The 23207-nt window shown below is 40.2% G+C and overlaps 1 protein-coding gene across 1 annotated transcript in view; it reads right to left on the reverse strand.

Annotated features, from left to right (window-relative positions):
* sema3c (sema domain, immunoglobulin domain (Ig), short basic domain, secreted, (semaphorin) 3C) overlaps nt 1-21850 on the reverse strand; it is a gene marked incomplete at its 5' end in the record, with an annotated part of 54586 nt that extends 32736 nt beyond the window's left edge. Inside the window, 2 exon segments of the mRNA XM_024288867.1 lie at nt 15352-15521; nt 21676-21850. Of these exon segments, the coding sequence (XP_024144635.1) occupies nt 15352-15487 (136 nt within the window).
* Nucleotides 21851-23207: the final 1357 nt, after the last annotated feature.

The raw sequence follows: 23207 nt of genomic DNA on the forward strand, positions 1-23207 counted from the left end.
TTTAAGATTTCAACAGCTTAAAAATAACTAAAGTCAAATGTAAACATGATTAAAAAAGGAAAATAATGAAAACAAAAAGTACAAAGACAATACAAAATTTAATTCATTAAAAGATTTAAAAAATTCTTTTAAAATAAAAATATTAAAAAGTTGCATAATAATAGTGTAAACAGCCTTTTTTCATTGTTTTATTCAATAAAGATTTTTTTACTAACAATAAAAACACTTTATTTATTGTATTTTTTCCCTCTCCTTTCATCTTAAATGACAAAAACTTATTTTTCTTTTACTGTATTTCAAATAAAATTATTTATTTATTCATCCATTTTCTATTTTTTTCTGTTTTGGTTCTCTATGAACTCTATGGACTTTGTTTGGTTAGTTTTTGGGTTTTTTGTGTCCTTTTATAGATGTGCTGCAACTAAAAAGTACCAAAACTGCATGAATGTTCATTTTTTTAATCAACTTCTCTTAGCGTTTTATCTGTTAAAATTATGAATGCATTATCCCATCTTCTTTTTTAAATTTCAGTATCGATTCTTTTAGATTTTTTAAAACATATCAAAGCCATATAAATAGACTTGTTTTATTATATATTTTTAACTTAGATTATGACTTAAAATGAATAAATTAATTTAATTTAATTCACTGTCAGTTTTGAGTATTCTTATTTTTTTATTTCATGTATTTTGTTGTTGATCTTTAATTTTAATAGATGTGTGGTCAATTGAATCTGTGAAAAATTAGCACACTTGCAAAAATGTACTTTTTATACTATTAAAACTTTTCGTGATTCATAAAGTTTTTTTAAATTTGACTGATAATCTCAACTTTTTTCATGCTCTATTAAAATAAAGGTCTGTTTTCTGTAAGCTAAAAACTAGAAAATATTCTATAAAAAAATGCAAATTTTCTTCTATATCAGCTTTGAAATATTTTTTAATTTCATTTTTCAAACTGGACAAAACTGTACTTGATTCTGTGAGATGAAGTTTTCCAAAAGCAGAGGAACAAATCTCTCCAAAGGGAGTGGCGGGGGGAAATATCTGCCTGATATTCTGCTGAACTTTGAATTGTTTTTGCGAGGGTGGAGGCCCGGCTCAGCCCGGTGCTGAGCTGGCGCCCCACAGATCCACCACATTCAGCGAGACCCAAACCCAACCCCCTTGGAGTCCACATTCCACCGGATCCAGTATCTTCTCAGTGATGAAACAACATCAGATCTCCAACAAACACCAACTTTGAGGAACCAGATGGTGCACCTGCTCACTAACAGCAGAGCGCAGGGGTCTGTCTTTTGTCGGTCGTTTAGCGCTCACCGTGAGACCAAATGTTTACAGCGTCTGAGCCAACTCATAAACCCAAGAAGAAGGATGCTAATCTGTCCACACGCCGAAGCCAAACCCAGCTCATTTGTGTTGGCGGCGCCTGACAAAACGCCAAACCATGACGTCTGCCGTCATATCAGAACAAAAAAAAGGTTTTTGTTTTCATCTATGGAATAAAAAAACACAAAAAATGTGTAGGTAGTTAGTGGTGTTTATGTGCGTTCCTCGCTGCTGAGATCACCCATCACTTGAGCATCATTGTGTTGTGGTATTATAGGTGCAGAGGTTGAATTCCATCTGCAAGACACAATAAATAGGAAAAATGTGTTTTTAGGAAAGCTTCATCTCATGATTGTGCGATGATGCTTCAAGTAGACAAGACAGGCTAAGAACCAGACATCTGGAGGGCTTTCTATAATGGATGAGGGCAGGTGGCCCTTGTACGTCCCCGTGGAGATCACAGCAGTCTCCTGTGCCCTGCCTTTGAACCGCGGCGCCCCCTTCACTTGGATGGAGGTCTGCTTGTGAAATAACCCCCCGATGGATTCAATGGACGCTGGAATTAGTAAGAAAAAGGCGAGAGGAGCCTCAAGAGTCTTTGATGTGAAGTGACCTGACGGAAGAAAGAAAAAAGTCTTTTTTTGTTGAGCAAAAGAGACCTCAGAGGTCATTCAAAATTTAACGGCGATTGTTTTCTAACTGCTGGACGAGCCACACGTCAAAATGATGCGGAATTTAACTCGCAGATGAAAGGACAAACATAAAAATAGCATTTATTATCAAAAGAATTGGCTCAAAGACACCTCCCCCAACCTGCCCCCACTGACCTAGTGCTGCCACCCCTCCCCCTCAACCACCCTGGTCAGAGCTGTCATAAAAAAAAAACAACTTTTTTCAAAATTGTGGCTTTCTGTTGGTTTAATCTCCATAGCAACCATTTCGTTTTTTTGTCGTCCTGGGGTGACGAACAGGTCTATGTAATTTTTAAAAGAGTCGGCTAAAGTAAATTTTTTAATTTCCATAGCAACTGAGGTTTTTGTCAACCACACCCACATTTCTAATGTGTTCATATCGTAAGTTATATTGTTTTATTCAGCTAGAATCAAGGATTCACATTTTCGCAATTTTCTGGTGTAAAATGTGCGATAAAAAAGGAAATGCCACATTTGTGAACTAGTGACGCTATTGCAATTAAGAATCGACCAAAAGGAGGTGCTGGATTAAAATCCCTAAAAGGAGCTTAAATTTGTAGCGGATCCTAAAAGATCTCTTTTTTTTAAAAAAAAAATCAACATTCTGAGGTCAAAGGTTACCATAACTTTAGTTGCCGCTGTAGGCCTAAAAGTTGGTGGATTGTGATTTTTTGCAAATTTTCCTTTTCCCATGTTGTGCAAAAACATGAAAATTCCCAATTCTCACACTTTGCCACCAATTGATCCTAGGGCCATCCCATAATAAATGTAAAAGTTCCTTTGAACTATCCCCGACACGTGTGTTATTGGTTTCATTACTTGGTTAAGAACCATTTCTTCTGAGCCTGATAAGAGATTTTGGTGTTTCTGTAGCTGTGATGTCATCACTTTTGGGGGCGGGGTCATTCATTTTGACCCATAATAATATGTGTGCAAATTTTGGCGGGTTTTTGAAAGTTTTTTGAAAATAATTTGGTCCTTGCTGTCCAGGATTGCTACAGGACATAATTACACATTTGTGGAATTTCAGGATTTCTAATCTCAGGTAGAAAAAGTCAAATTGCCAGTAAGAACTAAAGCTTCCCTTGAGTTGCCTCAAAAGTTAATTTGATCTGATTAACATAAAATAAATTAAAGAAAGTTAGAAGAAGACAATACCATCTTATTGACCTACTTATTTCTTGTTTTTCGGCGCCGTTTGCCTGTTAGCGAGCTGAACAACCCATAAAACGAGTAATTAAGAACCAGATCTTTATTTCACAGGAGGATTTTTGATTGGCCAAACTTTTAATATCTTTCCACCTTTCAAACCCATAAATACACGAATGTCCGTCTGTTATTTTCTGCAATTTATAAATTAAAAAAGGCAGCTGCCACAAACACTTTGCTTCATTTAAAAGTGTTTAATCATCTTCTGCTGGGCTTAATCGTGAATTTTCGTTTCAAAAACAGAGATTAATAGGATTAAGCAGGAAATCTTGACAGGGATCCAGATGGATACGTTTGTTGATTAAATTGAACTTTTGCGTATCCAGATGGCGCCCGACTCGTGTCTCGTGCAAGCAAAGTTCTGAGGATGAACTTCTGGCACAGATGGTTCTTTACTTTTTTAAAATAAGCTGGCTGTGCAAGCGAGCTGTCAGATTGTCAGTCAGGCATCTGCAAAAGGAGGAACCCATTAGGGTTTAAAATATGGGCCTCTGAAAAACAGGAGCACGCACAGAAGTGTATTCATGAACCTCCGAACCATGTGTGCGTTTCTTTCTGAGGATCGTGCTGTCAGAGTCCTTTGATCAAACTTTAAAGCACCACATGGAGTCATTTTTTTATAGTAAATTGGATTTTTTTACAGTACAGTGTTTTGGGTTTTTTTTTTCTACTCTTGCATAATACACAGTATTGGTCTGGTCTTTGAATGGTCTTTGAATGGCTCTTAATCTGGAGTTATGGTGGCCCTGAACTTCAAATGACACCAACAAATCACCTAAAACAAAAACATGTTAAAGATCACAATTAAAAGAGCAAAATAAATGATAAAAAATAACATATTTTAGAAATCAAAACAAAATTATGGAAAAAAATGAATTAATAAAAAAGGAAACACAAAAAGAAATAAAAAGTCGGTACTAGCTGCATTTCCATTGACAAAAAAAAAAAAAAATCTCCAAAATTAAAAAGTTTTGAAAATTAAAAAAAAAAAAAATAAATAAAAAAGATAGTTTTTAAAGCATTCTGAAACTGACATATTTCACAAAACTTGCAACACTTTTTTCGAATTTAATGAGTCACATGACCACCAACCGACAGCTCATCAAAAGTTGGGCGTGTCAAGCAGAAATGTTCGTTCCACAAAATCCTTTTCATTTCCCAAAATCTCTTCATCCGTAGCCACTCCCACTCAGCTCGCTGCTCCATAGCTTGAATAAGACGCCGACGTCTCCTTTGATAGGTGATGATGAGTGCGGTGGCAGAATTTGGCATGTATCTGCTGTAAATCAAAGTAATATTTTTGAATGACGTATCGGGTTAGTTGATTTGAGTTTTGCATAATTACGATTTTATAAAAACAGGGTAATTTTAATTTTTTTTAACGTTTCTAGAGTTTCAAAAAAAAATTGCGCAAATGTGTGATGAGTTATGATTAGATGATGTTTGATTTTTAAAGTTTGAGCCTTTTCAAATGTGTCTATTAATAAAGTTTTCTGATTGGTACTTATCATATCCAGTATCACTTCATGGCAAAATTACTTTGAGATGAAATGATGGACAAATGTCATCGTCCAATTAGCGCCATCGTTCCTACCTGTTCTGGTTGTTTTATTTTTTAGGATTTAATTTTGATCTTTTTTATGGAATTTTTTTTAATTTTATGTAATATTTTAACATGTTTGTGCCTATATAAACATTTTTTTTACCATTTAGGTCAGGTATGGGCAAAATTTCTTACTTGTGGGCCACAAAGGGTTTTGAAATTTGACAGAAGGGCCGGATCAGGAGTGGATTTGTGGAGTTCTTTAGCAATTCACCTCGTAAAAGAAATCTTGATTCAAAATTACTTTAAAACAGAAAACATTTCGGAGTTTTTATTACAAAACTGTGATTTTTGTTTTCATTTTATCCATTTTCACCAACAGGTTGATGTCCCTCAGAGAAGAACTCAAACTCAGGGAAATGGTGCGTTCATGTGGTTTTGGAATTATTGGAAAAAGGACCGTCCCACTTGGAAGTCACACATGAGTATTGGAAAAACAACAAATCTTGAAACACTACATGAATGCAGAATAACTTCCTGGGCCTGAACTAAAGTACATTTATTTGTAGTGCGCCCTCTGTGGAGAGACACCTGAACTACAAGAAGGAAAATGAAACATTAATAACAGTAATCAAAATAATTTAAGTTAAATAGTTTACCTTGCCCCCCGGTGGTAGTGTGTTTCACAGTTAGCTAAATTCTGCACTAGCGTGTTTATATGCTAATAAAGATAAAGTAAAATCTTGGTATAGCTAAATTTACACTGCCCTTGGCAACCACTTTTAAGACTTTGAACATGGAAGCCTGAAACGTGAGTACACGCGTTTTGGGCTTCCATGTTCAAAACTCTTGGATTTACTCATATCTAAATACGTTTCAGTTTTTGGGCTCTACGTATAAAAAGCGTGGCTGTTGAATGTGTGTTCCCAGTTAAATCCGGTCGACCTTTGATCAACCTGGAAAATCGGATTTAGTTAGAACATATTGATGGTTCCCCATTTAAATTCACAGAAGTGCCAACCGTTTGAAAATTAATCACGGAGGAGAAAATAATAATTGCAATTCTTTGCCAGGATGGAAGTTTTTTTTTAGAATATCGGAATAGGAAAAAATAAAGATTCTGTAGCAAGATTCGTGAGATTTGCATCACTTTGACATTTCACACCAAGAAATAGCCCCTTCCTGCGAGTGCAGTGTGAACACCCTGGGCTAAGAACGTGGTTTAATCGTTGGTGCATAAGTCCTTCTGATGCAAAGTACACAGTAAACCCAGAAAGGTAACAAGAACATGTCTATGTGTCGTGACTGCGGTGAAACACAGCAAGAGCCCCAAAAACCGCCCCACAAACCGTGGGTATCAGGAAGAGACTTGTCAATGTGCGCTAATGTTTATAATGGCACCAATCAAGACCCAGATGAGCCCACATCTGTTTTTTCTTCTCTGATTATGCAGTACAAGCACAGAAGGAAATGCAAACAGCCACAATTGTGGCTCTTCTCGAAGTTTCAGTCTCTTCTGACAAAGCTGCCCCCCCCCAAAAAATGCTTGCATAATCAAATAACCCAGTTTTATGGCGATGGCTACTGCAGTAAACAACGCTGCCATGGTTCTGGCTTGGAATGTCGGAACAGTGGGAGGATTGTTGTCATACCGCAATGAGGAAAGGAAGCAAAAATGAGATTCATAGTGTCTGGAAAACATGTGGGATGCTGAAGCTTCGCTGCCAAATGCCCAAAACGACGACTTTAACATCTATAATTCGGGTTTTGGGTGATGGATGGCAAACAGTGGCGACACATTTCCTTTTAGCCTTACTGTTTTTATCTTCACATTGCAATTAATGGGTGAATTCTTTTTTTGTCAATACGTCATACAAATTTTCTGCTAATATTAACTAAAAAAAATAAAACTTTTAGCAACAGAGTAAATTAAACAACATGTTAAGATGGACCTGGAGATGTTTTACCTGATAAAATCAGCATATAATAAAAATAATGATGAGGATAATAATAAATATTATTTATGTGGCGCTTTTCTCAGAACTCAAGCACAAATAAAAAAACAAAAAAACCCACAAATATTAAGTTTTAGTAGTTTAAAAAAGACAAATGCATTGTAACCAGGAAGAGTGGGCTTCTTGAGGGAGTTGAGGACCTCAGTGAAGGTTTGAAGAAGATTCAAGAGATATGTGGGGACGAGGTCGTGAATGGTTTTGTAGAACACAAGGAGGATTTTGTACCCATAGCTGCTTGAGTATGGACGGGATGTGATGCAAGTAGCAGAGTTTTGGACCGGTTGAAGTTTGTGTAGAGTTTTTTTTGTGGAAAACAATAATTCAGGCAATGTTCTGGAGATGGATGTAGGTGGTCCTGTGATGCTGTTGACGTGAGAAGTGGAGGAGAGAGGGCGGTCCAGGATGATTTTTGGCTCATTTGTGAAAACAGAAGCTTTATCTTTGCAGAAAAAAGGGACTTTAATTAAATTAACTAAATGTCTGGATTGATTTAAAAAAAATAAAAACGCTTGAATATCGGAGTTTGAATGCAAGTTTACAAAGCTCGTTACCGACCATATTTTCAACAGGATAATGCGCACTTTAAAAAAACAGCAAAACAAAAAAAAAAGAGCTTTATAATCGTGAACGCCTATAGATTAATTCTGCAGGAAATAAGGTTAGGAGTTATTGTAAACACACTAAAGTGTTTTCAGACTACGTTTACTTTTATTGTGTTACTAACAAATTTGCATAGTTAAAGCAACGTTTGTTTTCGTGGCAGCCATCTTTATTTGTTACTGTTGCAACCAAGGTTTGAAGTTACAGGTATTATTGAGAACACGCTAATGTGGCTAATGCATCTAATGTGGCTAACATGCGGCGTATTGCTAGCAAGCTTTTTTGGGAGCGCATACACGGTTTCACCCGGTGGTGTTCACGCCAGACTAGCGCCTGACTAGCAGGTATCGGCAGGTAGATGGATTCCTCGTCTTTTTTTTTTGTTTTTCGTTTTAAAAGCGCTCATTCGCCACTTATGTGTGAAAATATGAATCCTGCAAATCTTGTTACAGACTTTTAATTTCACAGATCTGTTCTTATACATGTCCATCTTGGTGTCGTATTAATCCGGTCTGTCACAAACCGCATTTATTAATGTCTCCTTTGTGATCATGTTTACAACAGCTGGTACTTCAATGTTTCGACATTGTCCACAGATCAGTCCCTGATTGGTCCCAGTACCGCGTTGCTGCGTTTCAACGTGAAAACGCCGCCGAATAGAGCCCACGACCAGAATTAAAACGCGTGATCATAAGTATTCTGAACATAGAAGCCCAAAATTTTGTAGACTTTTCATTGAAGGTGGCTGCTTGAATGCGAGTCGACGGTGTTTTAGTACCTTGACTCATTTGTCTAGCTTATAGTTTGGTGCACATAATTTATGACATAAATTTGAAAACAACCAAACTTTGACTTTATAATCCAGAGTGCCTTCAAAAAACACTTCAACATGAGCAGATGGCTCAATTAGCTTCTGGATAATGAGGCCATTTCTCCATTTTTCTGAAGGAGAAAAATGGAAATTCCCCCAATCAGCAATCTCAGAGGCCTCCTTACAATTTAATATTTGAAACTCTTACAGCTCAAAACACTGTCCTTCCTCCGAGAGACACCGAGAGTGCTGGAGTTCTCCGGATCGGGCAGCTATGCGACCACAGAAAGACATTAAAGCATCAACGATGGGACGTCAGAAGTGCAAACAGCAGTCGGTAGTTAAGGTGCCAATCTAAAGGAAGAAGACGACCACCCAAAGCGGTTTTGGTTGACAGAGTCGTCCGATTGTCTGTCCAACCGACATATTCGGCATTCCCAGAGAAGCTGCTCCCAGCACTTAAACTGCAAACAGCGCGCATTAATGCACCGCAGCTACTACTGGTGGACAGGAGCCAGCGTTGGCTCTCACAAGGAAAGATTTTTTTAATCTCCTGAATGCCATTAATTTTTCCAGTTTTCATCTGCTGCCAATTAGACATCCTTCAATGTTGTCACACGGCTGCACGAGACGCTCTGCTTGTGCTGTCCGAGTTTCCGAGATCAGGCGCCGAATCCAAATAGGACACATGAGACGGGGCTGTATTTCCCCTCCCCGGTCATCTGTGCGTGCACGGTGATGTAATCCGGCACCGGCTGCAGGCTTCACTGCATGGCTGACATGCTAAGGTGATGCTTAATATTCCCGGGAAGATTTGAAACTCAAGCTGACAAACGGCTCGTTTTCAAGAGCCCCAATTAGCACCTGGCTTTCCTTTTACACGCCACCGACAGTTGAAGGGTTGACCTCTCACCTGCACGCATCAGGAGCCTCTGGCTCCACGCTCCTCCAGCTGACAGTAAATCTCCGGGATTTTACTGTCAGGGAGGCTCTTCTGTCACCGCGAGGCGAGGCTTCCAGGAGAGGATTTTACAAGCAAAGACAGAGACGCAAAAGCACATCCAGGTGGAGCGTCCAGCTTCTGGAGAATCAAGATGTGATGTGAACTAACAAGGCTGCAAAGAGGGCGATGAGTTGGTGTTGATATATTAAATAAAAGAAGCCTTTAAAAATAAAAGAAACTTTTTTTTCTACTTTTCTGTGGTTCTAAAAAGTCTGAAAAGACAGTGTAAAAGTATAAAAAAAAGTGGAGAAAACTACAAATGTGTAATTCAAGAAGAAATATTGCGTAGAAAACAGAAAATGTGCATTAAAAATAGTTTTATAGGTTATGCGTTAGCACAGCAGACGACTCTCCCAGGTCACTTCCTCCAGCTCCTCTGGAGGGATCCCGAGGCGCTCCCAGGCCGGCCGAGAGCCATAGTCTCTCCAGCTTCCGCTCAGTGGGACATGCCCGGAACACCTCTCCAGGGAGGCGTCCAGTAGGGATTTGGACCAGATGCCCGAGCCACCTCAACTGGCTCCTCTCAATGTGGAGGAGAAGGCTCCCCCCTTGTGACCGAGCTTCTCACCCTATCTCTAAGGGAGCGCCCAGTCACCCTCCGGACGAAACTCATTTCAGACACTCGTAGTCGGGATCTCGTTCTTTTGGTCACGACCCAGAGCTCATGAATATAGGTGAGTACCGGATTGCTTTCTGTCTCAGCTCCTTCTCACTACAACAGTTGCCCCGGCCACCGAGCAACCACAAAAGTTTTTCTCGACTTTGTTTGTTGCTACATCATAGAAAACATGCATGATATTGAGTGAGTAGATTAGGTTTATACTGTGGGACAAAAAAACATTCATTCAGCCACCAATTGTGCAAGTTCTCCCATTTAAAAAGATGAGAGAGGCCTGTAATTTTCATTATTAGGTATACCTCAACTATGAGAGACAAAAGGAGAAAAATCCTCAAAAATCCCAAAAAGTTCATCTTAAAATTTTGGGGAATATCCTTTGCTGGCAGTGACAGCAGTCAAACGTTTTCTTTAAGTCCTCACAAGGATTTTATGAACTGTTGCTGGTATTTTGGCCCATTCCTCCATGCAGATCTCCTTTAGAGCAGTGATGACGTTTTGAGTCTGTTGCTGGGCAACACTGACTATATTTTGGAGAGCTCTACAGAGGTGAACGTGGGTTCACCCAAACACCACGAGTCTCTTTCAGTGCGATGTACTGCACTCCTGATGGCCATTTAAAAAGTAACTGTATCTGTTGCTCAATTTGAGAATTAACCTGAGAGGGGAGAAATCAAAATAAAACTGGAGGATCTTTTTATTATTGTCTCGATGAAAATAAGAAAATCATCATAAGCCCATGGAGCTAGAGGGATCGTGCCCACCATGATGGCAACGCAGTGACTCACCATCTGCCGGGCAACCAACTGCTGGTGGGCCAGCATAGCGAGCTCTGCTGACCAGGATCCGTCAGAGCAAGCAAACTCCACTAGGGACTGGCCGGCTGGGTGGTGGACCTTGCTAGCTCTGCTGGACCCTGGGTGGCAATACTCGCTAGCTTGCTACACTGTCCACTGGGCGGTTGGCTAGCGTAGCGGGCGCGATCGCTCAAGCTCTATAGGTTCTGTGACAGGCTAGCAACCTGTCCAGTGTGTATCCTGTCTTCGCCCAACAGTAACTGGGATAATTTCTAGCAACACTGTGGCCCCAGTGGGGTAAAAAATTGGATGGAAATTCAGGACAAAAATCCTCAGCCATTTTGGATTTACTTTCCTACCCTTTGATCGAGAACATCCACTCACACACTCATGGAACATCACTTCTTCATGGGCGTTGGAGCCATTTGGCTGAAATTAGATTGTTCATTCTGTTTCATGGATGCATGTGCCTGTCATACTTTGGTCATGCGGCCGTTCTGGCCTCTTATTGGTTAAGATGCATTTTGGGAGCTGCCGTGTCTTTATTGGACTTAAGTTGGACTTAGAACTTGGGAAGCACGGCAGCACATTAACCATAGACCGTGTTATAGTGTTATGTTTATGTTCAGTACATCTTTTTCTCTCTTTTTTTTCTTTGAAATATAGTTTTATTTTGTACTTTGTCTTTTTTAAGAAAGTGTAAAAAAAATCGCGACTCTTTTTCCCGCCAAGACACTTCCTGCAACAGGAGTTACACTGAGTTGTTTACTTTTCAATATACTTTATAAATACTTTGTGAGTGCTAAAATCAGCTTTATCGTTTTCCTTTTTGCCAACCGTAACAGTAACTAAGAGTTTTTGTCCCATAATCCCCAAAAATGAAGATAAAGACAAGCAATTTATGAGCCTCAGGCGGGGTTAAAAAAGGAAAAAAAAACATGTAGTTTACTAACAATCATAGAAATCTTTTACCACTCAGACCCAATCATGCCAAAAAATCCACTCCTGCAAAAACGTAAACATCCCCTCAAGTCTGAATGAACGAAGCGCCGCTCTTGGTAAATTATAGGGGATGATTAGCAGTAGCAATGAGTCATGAAAGGGAAGGGGTGTCTTTGACGTCCGGTTCCTGATTTCCACCTCTCCCGGTGCTGAAGGGAAGGAGCAGAAATCCTTTTCAATCAATCTCCCCGACAGGCCCCGAGCGGCAAAATCCACACAAACCACACAAAAGCCCTCCGCGGGCCTATTCACGCTCCAACATCCGTCATGTCGCGACATCCCAACTGTATATATTTAGAAGTTTAATTTGGATTGAAAGTGGAGGCTTGCCAGAGGAGGGTGAGACTGTTGATGAGGTTTAATGATCCGGAACTGAACACTTCAGCATTTATCAGCCCAGGAGATGAATACTGGATTTTTTTTTTTTACGTCAACTGCTTTCTAAAAAGTGTTTTCATCAACCAACCATCAGTTTGAGTGACTTTTACACAAGTAGATAGAAAAAAACTACCAAAAGTTAAGGTTTTCCTTCTTTGAAAACCAAAGAAGAAGCAGAATTTGTGTCAAAATGGCTTCATTTGTTGGAAGTTTTTTCAATTTTTACTGATACATACTGACACTCCAGTCTTTCTATAAATTAAGGAACATCTTTTTCCAGAAACATATCTCTCATTTAAACACATTCTTAAAACATTTCTTGTCTGCTCGAGTCATAAACTAAAACTTTTGCTGAAATTTGGTATTCATCAACAAAATGATTCACATCTCTATAGCAAGCGTGTAAAAACAGTTTTTATGAGTAACAAGAACTAAAAGACTCACTTTTGCACAAATTTACCAGACGTTTGTGAATCCCAGGTCAGTTGTAGCTCAAGTTTTCCCAGAAGTCTGTGCAACATTCAAATAAAATGCAGTCAATGTGATTTTAATGAAAAACTTTCTGCATTTTTTCCCCTTTTTTATGAGTCTATAGCTAACTATTGGAGCCCAGAGATTCACAGTTTCTCATTTGTGAGACTCTTATGTCAAAATTAATGATTTTAGTGACATCTTAAAATTTAAAGTTCCATTCTGATCGTCTTATGATCTCTCGGTTGTGGGCGGGACAGTTGGCCCAGAGTTAGCCTGCGACTACGTCCCATCATCCATCTGTTTACATGCTCTCCCACATTACTGACACAAGAAAAATGGCGATCATTATTGGAGATACAAGACAAGAAAAACAGACGTAGATGGATCCATTCTGCCACAAATGGATGTATCAGAATGAGGCGGTCAGGATCCAACGCTCTGTCTCCCCCTGTGGTCGTCGGAGGGAGCCATCTCCTGAGTACTGACTGCACTCAATCTCCCATCAACCCCAGCAGAAGTTAACACTTAAGCACTGCTCAGACCACACTCAGTGCGAAGTATTGTTTGAACCTCTCAGGGTGCATACTGAGCATTTCATCCTGACCTGATCTCCTGTTTACCTGATCCTGGTTCATCTTTGATTCTGCTAGTTTGCCGCCTGCCCTGACCCTTACCTGGACCCTGACCACTCCGGTTACTCTCTGACTTTTGCCTGCCTGACCCTGATTTAGATTTGTAGACTTTTAGCTGTGTTAATAAACATGTTACAGTTATGGAATCAGCCATCTGCCTGTTCTGTGACGGGGCGGATATCGAGCTTGTGGTCTTCCTAGCGCATCTTCTACTTAACAAATAAACTCTTTTAAGAAAAAAAATATTTTTAAATTCTAAAGAAATACTCAAAGGTAATTTTAAGCCTGATTATTTAAAAAAATATCCTCTATCATGAAAAATGAATTAATAAAATAATTTATCTTATGTCTGGTTCCTAAAGTACTATATGCGCTTAAGATCTGTACTTTACCAACAGTCGATTTTCCTTTTCAGAAATCTAGAATAACTAAATCCATTTTTGTCAACCAGGAAACTGAAAGAGTGAAACGTGATTTTTTTTCTCTATGTAAATATTTGTGTCTAGGATTAGTATTAATAAAGAGTTAAATTACTCCACAGTTTACATGTTGGTGACCACCGGTCATAAATTATCTGCCGATAGCTTCTGGTCTAAAACCTCAAATGTTTGTCAGACTCCAGTCATCATGCAAAGAATCGAATTCTAATGGGGTAATCAGCGTCTCTACAGTTGGATTAAAGCAGTTTAAACACAACAAAGCAATTTTAAAAAACATTGTGTGGGAAAGTAGACCTAAAAAGTTTCTTTAAACTTCCAAGAAAAGTTTTAAAATAAGCTTTTATGAGTGATTGTGTTTTGATATTTGAAAGCATTTGTTTCTTGCTGAAATTGCAGCGTTCGAGCATCAGTAAAAACACCACAAACCGGGTCAGCAGGAATGCTGGAGAGACATTTAAAGCAACTGAAAAGGGGGGGGGGTAATTATCTTTTATCGCACGATTTCCCTAAATAGAAAAAGCTCGAGTTTATTATCCGAGGCTCCAACGAGAAAAGCACCACTTGAGAGTTTATTATTTAGGTTAGCTGCATTTCACACTGTTTACTATGCAGTTTTAATTGTGGTTTGGCTGCATTCACGGCAGGATCGGAGGGAAGGTAGAGGAATGTCGGAGGCTTCTCCGCAGGACGACGGGGCTACAACGGGAGTCCCGTGAACCTGCCTCACCCCCGGCTTGAGTTTCAGCTTCGACACAAGAGCGCTCGGGTCTCCTGTGATCTACGGCGCAGGTTTATTTTCTTGGATTCGTTGGCGTCAGTCCATAAAACTCAACAGGTCTGGGAGCGAAAGAATCCAGCTCGGAAGGCCGACGTTTTGGGGCCAAACCACCTGCCCCTTTGGTCCACCCCTCGCAGTCACGTTTCATGAGGCTTCCTTCACTCCGACCCACCCTTTGACTAGCTCCGTTTCTTCTCTTGGCGAGAGTTTCCAGTGTTTGCGTAAGAAATGAACCTCCACCTTTGTCCTTAAGAGTCTGTCTACATCTGTTGTTAAGCTTTACTCTTTTTCTTTTTTACCAAGACGGGGGAAAAAAAGTCACTTTTTCTACAATCTTTAGTGAAAATCAACAATTTGAGTTCCTAGAATACGATAGGACTGCTTTTGGAAATCAAAACACTTTCTAAGTCACACAAAAGTTGCAGAATCTCAGGAGAGAAAAGGAAATAAAAGCCAAATTTCATGCTCTGCAAAAAAGAAAGCATTTGGTTGTTTTTACCGCCCTAAAGACTGACACCCTCAGCTCCTTCACACCGTCCAGCAACAGTGTGGATTTAACTCGGGTGACACCATCACCCAAGTTAAATCCACACTGATAACCTGCCAAAATCCTGTCGAAAAGTGCTGAAACTATCTCGTCAGGAACTCTTGAAGAGACCCAAAAGGAGAGGAAACCGCAGTGCCCACTGGCCTGGAGCTGTGCAGAGCTTTTTGTAATTAAAGTTTAACAAGGAACAGATTGAGGGTTTTCTGACAGGCAGTGCCACCTCCCGCAGAGGCCTGACTTTTGGCCGACACTCAGCAGGACCACAAGATTGGAGAAGGATCTCCTGGAAGTAGAAGCTCGGACGAGAGGAAATTATTCGGAATATCGCTTTGACTGAAAGGAGATTACTCGCAAATGCGCCATCTCTTAAAATATCCCCTCGGGGCTGGGATTTATCGTTTGCTTTAGTCGTGGCAGCGGCGTACTTTGCGAGCGAAAACACAAGTCGTGGGGCTGTTGATTTATGAGCCCTTTTCTTTTTCTTACCTTCAAAGGAAAGGAAGACTCTTGGCAGAGGCGGAGGGAGGCTGGAGACGCTGCAGCACAGAAGCAGCAAAGCCAGGAGGCAAAGTGCCATGGCTGACACCAGAGGTGGCCTGGCTAACCCCTCTGGTCTGCCCATTACTGCCTCACACAGGTACCCCAGCCGGTCAGCGCTGTCGGAGAAAATTAAAAAAAATCAGAGATAACATTTCTATTTAGTTTAATAAAGCAAATTATGATAAAAAAGCTTTCATCTGCATTCATTTTTCTTTGCAGCACATGTCCTTCTATCCTCTTTTAGCATTGAACACAAGGAACAGATACTAGCTAATTTTATTTTTTCTCTCTCTTTTTTTACAAAAGCTAAAAAGTCATTTGTTATAGTTAAAAACTATTAAAAGTTGACCAATAGTATCCTAACTTTGTGGTAAATTTTCATTTTCTCTGTAGTTTTACCAGTCGGCTAATTGCTAAAACTAGCTTACCAAAGGGTGCATGCTAACTTACTCAACTTGCCATTTTTACACCACTAAAGCACAAAAACATTTTACGATGAATGTTTCAGAAATTATTTTAGTTTAAAATCTGATCAAATTAAATCTTTGTAGTCACCATTTTTTCACAATATGGAGCCAGATTGCAGTAAATGGTTTAGTCAGTCTGAGTCAGCATTTCTATGGCAACCACTCTTGCCAATGAGGAGTGAGCTTGTTGGAAGTCCACACCCCTACCACTTTAACCACCCACCAAATCTGTCAAACGTTTAGTATGTTTGATGTAGGGGCCAGCAGGCTCCACCCACTTTATTGAGTCATCTGATTGGCCAGTTTATGACTTGAAGAACTTGCACTACATAAAAAATATAATGAAAAAATATAGGATTAGCAAGAACTTGTCAAAAAAAAGAGGAATTGTTATTCTGACAACATGACTGATCAATAGCTGTTTATTTCTCTGTAGGAGTCTTTGGGATTTTGGCTTCTTGGAGCCAGGAGGTACTTCCTGTCTGGAATGCAAGGGCGGTCAGTCAGTCCAGTTCTCATACAGTCAATGACCACGACATGTGATGATTTGCCACAAGCAAATCCTCTCCAGCTTCTCACCATACCTGTACCTACACTTATACCTATACTCTAGAACAGGGGTGTCCAAATCCAGGCCTCAAACCTTGACCTATCTACTGCTGATTACCTGGATCAGGTGTGTTTAGCCAATAAACTTCAATGGCAGGCTGATTGGAAAACACGTCGGACACTGGCCCTCAAGACCTAGTTTTGGACACCCCTCCTCTAAAGTTACCCAACTTCTCTGGGTAACTCTAGAGTGGAGAAGAATCCAACTTCTCTGGAAGAGTTGGGTTTCAAAGCCCAAACAGTGTGTAAAGGTGAGCTCATCTAGAACCACTCATACTACCACATTAGCTTTGAGTCTTTCTCAACCGGTGAGGTGACAGTCCATGACCCAATGACTGGAGACCATTCAAATCACCCAGCACCAGCTTGTTGTAGTTATTCAAGAGCAGGGGAGTCTAAATCCAGGCTTCAATGGTCAGAAACCCATGCTCATCTGCTACTGATTACCTGGATTAGGTGTTTTTGGCAATATGGTGCTTCAGTGGCAGGTAGGTTGGTAAACATGTAGGACACCGACCCTCAAGGCCTGGTTTTCAACACCCCTGCTCTAGAGCTACCCAGAGAACTTCTGTATCCATGAGTTGGGTTTCAAAGCCCAAACTGTGTGTAAAGGTCAGCTTGTCCAGAACTGCTCAGATTACCGCATACGTTTATAGAGTCTTTCAGTCCATGACCCAATGGCTTGAGTCCATTTTCACGAATTGGGCCACTGAGGCACCTGCCAACGTCATGCAGCACCAGCTTTTTGTAGTCATTCTAGAGCATGGAGGGACAACAGGAAGAGTATTCAAAATGCTCCAGTCATGAGCTGGGCTGCAAAACCCAATCCTGGGATGTCATTCTGTGTGACATAGCGGACCTTGGTTTTAGGTTTTCCATAGGGACTAGTTCATCACTTAGGACCCGTCTACCATAGAAAACCCCACCAGACAACAAAACTCCTGGGATCACTCAAGCCCTCATGAAGTGCTAATATAAGCATTTAAGACAATGACACGTTCAAGATGAGTTAGGTAAATATTAACATCGGTGCAGAAGAGATAATGTAAACAGTAGTTTTTTACAGCATAAAATAGGTTTTTGCACATATTTGGACAATGTGCTCTCTTGCCTCTCAATCTGCTCGTCTCTTGTGTAGCCCAGGTGTGACAGCTCTGAAAGCTAGTTACTGAGAGTAGAAGGACGCCTTGTTCATGTACTAAGGAGGTGTCCTGCAGGCGAGGCGGAGAACAACACGTTATCCTCTGGAAAACATTTGTTCTGCAGCACTCTTTCGTCTGCAGCCAATATCCATGTCTCCAATGCTGTGAGTTATTACAATAGGATGCTTTCTATGGCAGCTTTCCTCCATGTTGTGTCTTGCTGAGGAAGTGGAGGCACTGCTGGGTTTTATTCAGTACCGTCAAGCAAAAGTCTTGAAGGTTTTGAACTTACTCTACACAGTCATGATTACTACAAGAGAGTTATGTTCAGGAAATCCAGAGTAATTGTTTTAATTATTTGAAAAAGTTATTTGAATCAAATCTGGGAAACATCTGACACCAGGAAGATGCTCTGATTTTTAAATCTGTCAGAATCCTGTTTCACAACAAAAGAAACAATAACTTGTGTTTTTCAGAAACAAAAGTAATTAGATTTTTTTTTCAGTAATAAAAACAAGTTAAAAAGACATTAAAAATAACAAAAAATAAGTTTCACACAATTCATACATCTATTGGGTAATAAATAATGGTGAATGATGCTAAACCTTTTGACCTTATTCATAACCAGCCCCATTTAAACTTAAAATAAACGACAAATTGAATCCATTAATTATGATGATTGTCAAATAGAGTTTGATTGATTGCTTGAAATGGAGTGGGAAGAAACAAACTTAAGTAATTGAACCCCTGTTTCACCCTCAGGAGCCATAACAGGTGACAACATACATTTAGACTTTAATTCAGAAAAAAATCAGATTTAGAAAAGATTTTTTAATCAGTTAAGTAAAAAAAAAAAACTATCAGAATTTCAATTAAAACATTTAAAAAGTGGAAAAATTTAGTGGAGAAATTGGTTCCAACCTTCAGTATCGATGTGGTACCAACTATTAATATGGTGCCAACATGAAAATGTTAAAACATGGACTGATTTATAGTCAAATCATTTGTCAAGAGTTTCTTAAAGACAAAGGTGCTTAAACTGCCAGGAACTACAGAAGCCAACAGGACACATCAAACGCTTCCTCTACTTTGTGCAGGCACATGTTTGTTTGTTTGTTACAAGCTCAATGGCCTTCTTGAGACTAGAAGGTCGATAGTTCAATTCCAGGCCAAGTCGTACCAAAGACTCTAAAATGGGACCCAGTGCCTCCTGGCTGTGTCGGCACAAGGTCCCTTGTCTTTCTATTGTTTTTTGTATCATGTCCCAAACAAAAATGTAATAAATAACATAACAAAGGGGTCTATACATGTGTTCAAAAATACAAAACCCCATATTGTTAACAGTCTAATCTGTCCACACAAGACGTCATCAGCTCTTATGTTTGCTCAACTGCTGGACAGAAAAATAATAATAATAAAAAAAGATATAGATACCGAGATGCGTGTAGATAGATATAGTGTTAAAATGGGTTTGGGGCAGGGATGGACAACTTCCTGCATGCTTTCCAACCTACTCTGCTCTGGCAGGACACACCTGAACCACTAAATCAGTCATAAGTAGGACTGGGAAATCTGGAAATCATGCAGACACACCGGACCTCGAGGCTTGCAGTTGCCTGGCCCTAGTTTGGGGTCATGTTGTCCCACATACAACAGAGAGGTAAGGACATATGTACTGAACCTAGCTGAGCGACCTCTCCCATGTCATGTTCTAAACAGGAAACAGGACGTACCTTCTGGTTCCAAGAAGTCAATATCTATAGACTTCTGTTGAGAAATAAACATTGTATTTCTCAGAATAACCATTCTCGTTCTGCTACTTTCTTATTTTGCTAATCCTAATTTTTCACACGATATTTTGTCAATTGTACAAGTTATAAAAGTTCCAAACTGGCCAATAAGATAGTCCAACCAAGAGGACCTGTCTGCATACAACAACATGGCCCCCAAGATGGCGCCAGACCAAAAGTTCGAATGAAGTTCCTGCCCTTCCTAAAGACAAACACCGGAATTGGGTTAGGGTTAGGAATCTTCTTGTATAGATACACAAATTCAGCTTCCGGCTAATGATGAGTTTAATGTTGCGTTTGGGCGCCGTCTCGCCTGCAACCAGGTCCCTCTCAGTCCAACAGTCGACAGAGTTCGTGTAGCTCACTTTCAAGTGGTAAGGGTGTGGTCTTCTAAGAAGCTCACTCCGGATTGGGGGATAGTGGTTGCCACAGAAGTGTCAACTCAAATCGCTGCTAACTGACGATACCTGGCTCCAACATGGCGACGTTTATATCAGGAAAAAAGTTGGCTTCTTTTGGTTGGAGCCAGAAGTAAGTCATTTTCTGTGACATTTCAAGCATCCTCCTCCACCTTCGACCACCAGAGGGAGCCATTGCCTGAGTTTTGACACTCTCCCAAGAACCTTCTTCACTGCATCTCCCATCAGCCTTTGCTCTCTGCTCCCAACCACTTTCCACATCAGGCAATCATCACAAACAGTATTTAGTCTGCTTGGTGCGAAGTCTTGTTTTGCCCTGCATGCAGTCTGAGCATTCTGCCCATGTCTGATCCTCTGTGTTTTGACTCCTGCCTGCTCATTGTGTTTGACCCTTGCCTGGACTCTGACTACGTTCATGTCGTCCCTTAGTAATTTAACCGTTTGCACATTGAGCTTCTTCATCATAGTTACATCTCACTCAATGATGGAATGATAGTACCATGAAAATCAATGATTACTGATCAAGAGCTCAGAACAGCTGAAGATACAGGTAGGCTTCTGTTTCAGAAGAAAAGTCTTCAGAGTATAGTCCACTGTGATGCTGCCTGCCTTATGCAGACCCCTGCTGTGAAACATCCCTCGTATTTAAATATGGATGGAGTAAATCTGCACAACTCTCATAGAAAGCCTCGTCCCTCCCTCTTAGCCGCCCTGTTGTCTTTCAATAACAGAACAAGAGCAGCTGAATTATTGATTCCTACAGGTACCGTTCTGCTTGGGGGACGGACTTGTCTGTAGCTCTCAGGGCGCCACCTGTTATGCAGAGAACCGCTGCAGACGACGTCATGCAAAAAGACAAATCTTATTGCTTATTGATGTGCAATGAAATATTGATGGTCGGAGAGAATGCGATGAAATTTTTAGTTTTCGGTTCAAACTTGCATGCTGTTGTTTGCTGGGCCAGTAAAGCTGCAGAGAGCATGCGCAGACGCTGCAGCCCTTCTGCATCATCTTTTAAGCTTTATTCTGACTCAAAAGTCTCCAGTTTTGAAAGTATTCTTCAAAAAAGTGACCTCTTGAACTCGTCTCCACCTTTGCCTCCCTGCAGATCTGGCCTCAAATCTGCAAAACCCATCGACAGAAGATCGTCCCGTGAGGTTTGGACACTTCATCCCCAATAAAAATGGATGATCTAACCCACCGCTCTCACTCCGTCTGCTTACGAGGGGCTTTGAGGTGCACGAACAGAAATAATAAATTCTCCAATTAACTCTGCTGGGCACGTTGGCCCAGAAATTCCTGCAGTCTGGCAGGATTCTCCGCAGCAGCAATTAAACGTTGTTCCATAACGGAGGTCAGAACTGAGTCTTGTTTCCAGAGAGGATGATGATGATGATGATGATGGTGGTGGTGTGGACACAATGATTTTTCCATCTTGTCGTGTCGGAGGTTCTGCCCAAAGTGAATTTAGAAAGAAAACAAACTCTTGCAGTTTGAGGAAATCCCATTTCCGTCTCCAGTTTTTGGTTGAGGATTTGAACTCAGAACACAAATCAGCCTGAAGCCCATCCCTGACTTGAGACTGGAACCAGTAAACAAGTGTCTGATGTGGGACGGCGTGTGTTCTTACCCCACCCTGTAAGTCAGGAGCTCCGTTACAGACGCCAACTTCTAAAAGTTTGGAATCTCTCCCAGCTTTTGCTCGTCCGATTTACTTTAATTTGTGACTTGTGAGGGGTGGGGGGCTTTGCACCTGTTAGCACTCGCCCCACAGACGCTATGTGTGCATCTGCTGGTAGGACGCCGCCGCTGCCCTCACAGAGGAGGTCACGGCAGCACTCACCTTCCAGGAGCTTCCTCCTGAGATGATCCAACTTGAAGGAGACGGATCCGCCAAACTTGCTCCCCCTCCCGGGGGTCTCCTGCAGCCTCGGCAGAGCAAAATGCAGCTATTCCATGGAGGTGCTCACAGGCGGGACTGAGACGGAGCAGAGGAGAGAGGAGAGGAAAGAGGGAGGAGAACGGCTGGTGTCCTGTTACACACTCTCTCTCTCTCTCTCCACCGAGCCCCCTCCACCTTCTTCCATTTCTCCTCCTCCCCGCCGTCGTCCTCCCTCCCTCTGTTAACTAGACAGCAAACAGATCACTTTAACAGCTCCAAGCATCAGAGAGGACTCCTGCCTCACGCAGGGAGAGGGGTGACGGCGGAAAGGTCAGACGCATTCATCACTTCTGCTGCTTTTAATCTGCGGCCGATCGAATGGCCGCTCTAAAAATACTCCATCTGGGCTTCAGGCTTTGAATCGAATTATGATTTATCCACAAGAAAGAGTCTCCACATTAATTCCTACCACTTTCAGTTCAGAAAAGCTCATAAATATGTTCAAATTAAACCCTTTTCAACCCTAGAATGAGGTAAAAGTTAAGTTTCACTACAGAAAAATACAAAAATGGCCTTAAATTATCGATTAAAACAATTTTTATAACCAATTAATTAGAAAAAATTAATCACGATTAATCGCAAACTTTTTAAAGTTAGAACATCTACTGACCACTTCTTATCCGCAAATAATCACAGTATAAAATCACACACGAAACTACATTTAGAACATTTAATTTAATTAGTGTAAAAAAAATATCAGATTAATCACACTTTTGTGTTGCGATTAATCGCGATTAATCGCACTGCTTTACTACGTAAATTTTATAGGCTAGAGAGAAAATGTTTTTCTCCATTTTTATTCTCTGAAATGTTTACATTTATAGTGTTAACCCAGAAGTGTAAATTGTGTGTACTAAACACTTCAACAGTAAGAGAAGCAGAAGTTAAAGTGATATTTTAATCTGAAATAAACATTAATGTTCCCAAACAATCAAATGTTTAAAAAAATAATTACATGGAGTCATGTACAGATTGTGCTTGAAATTCCTAGAAATGCGCCAATTATTACATTTTATTTGTGAAATGAATTTTTTAAATGTCTTTTGGTATTTTTAACTAACATATGTATATTTATGTTTTCCAGATATAAACTCTAAAAATAATCTTTAGTGATTTTTTTATGAGTATTATGTAATAAACATCATTTTCAAGTTAATCGAACTCTTTGTGTATGTATAGAAACAAATATATCTATTAATAAATAGGAGCAATTTTAATGTCAAAGAGATTTTCTGTTCATTTTCAAAATCAGTTTATGAATTAGTATCTTAAGTTCGAATCGGTACATCTCTGGATTTTTTACCGTCTTTTTCCTTTGTTTTTATTGCTAAACATTGCTTGTAATTAATGGAATAAATCATTAAAACATTTTTCCTGAGTATCCTTTTTTTTCTTAAAAGTCAAAGTTTCAAAGTTATCGTTTGGTTCACATT

This window comes from Oryzias melastigma, linkage group LG23 (assembly GCF_002922805.2).
Source record: "Oryzias melastigma strain HK-1 linkage group LG23, ASM292280v2, whole genome shotgun sequence".
Classification (NCBI taxonomy): domain Eukaryota; kingdom Metazoa; phylum Chordata; class Actinopteri; order Beloniformes; family Adrianichthyidae; genus Oryzias; species Oryzias melastigma.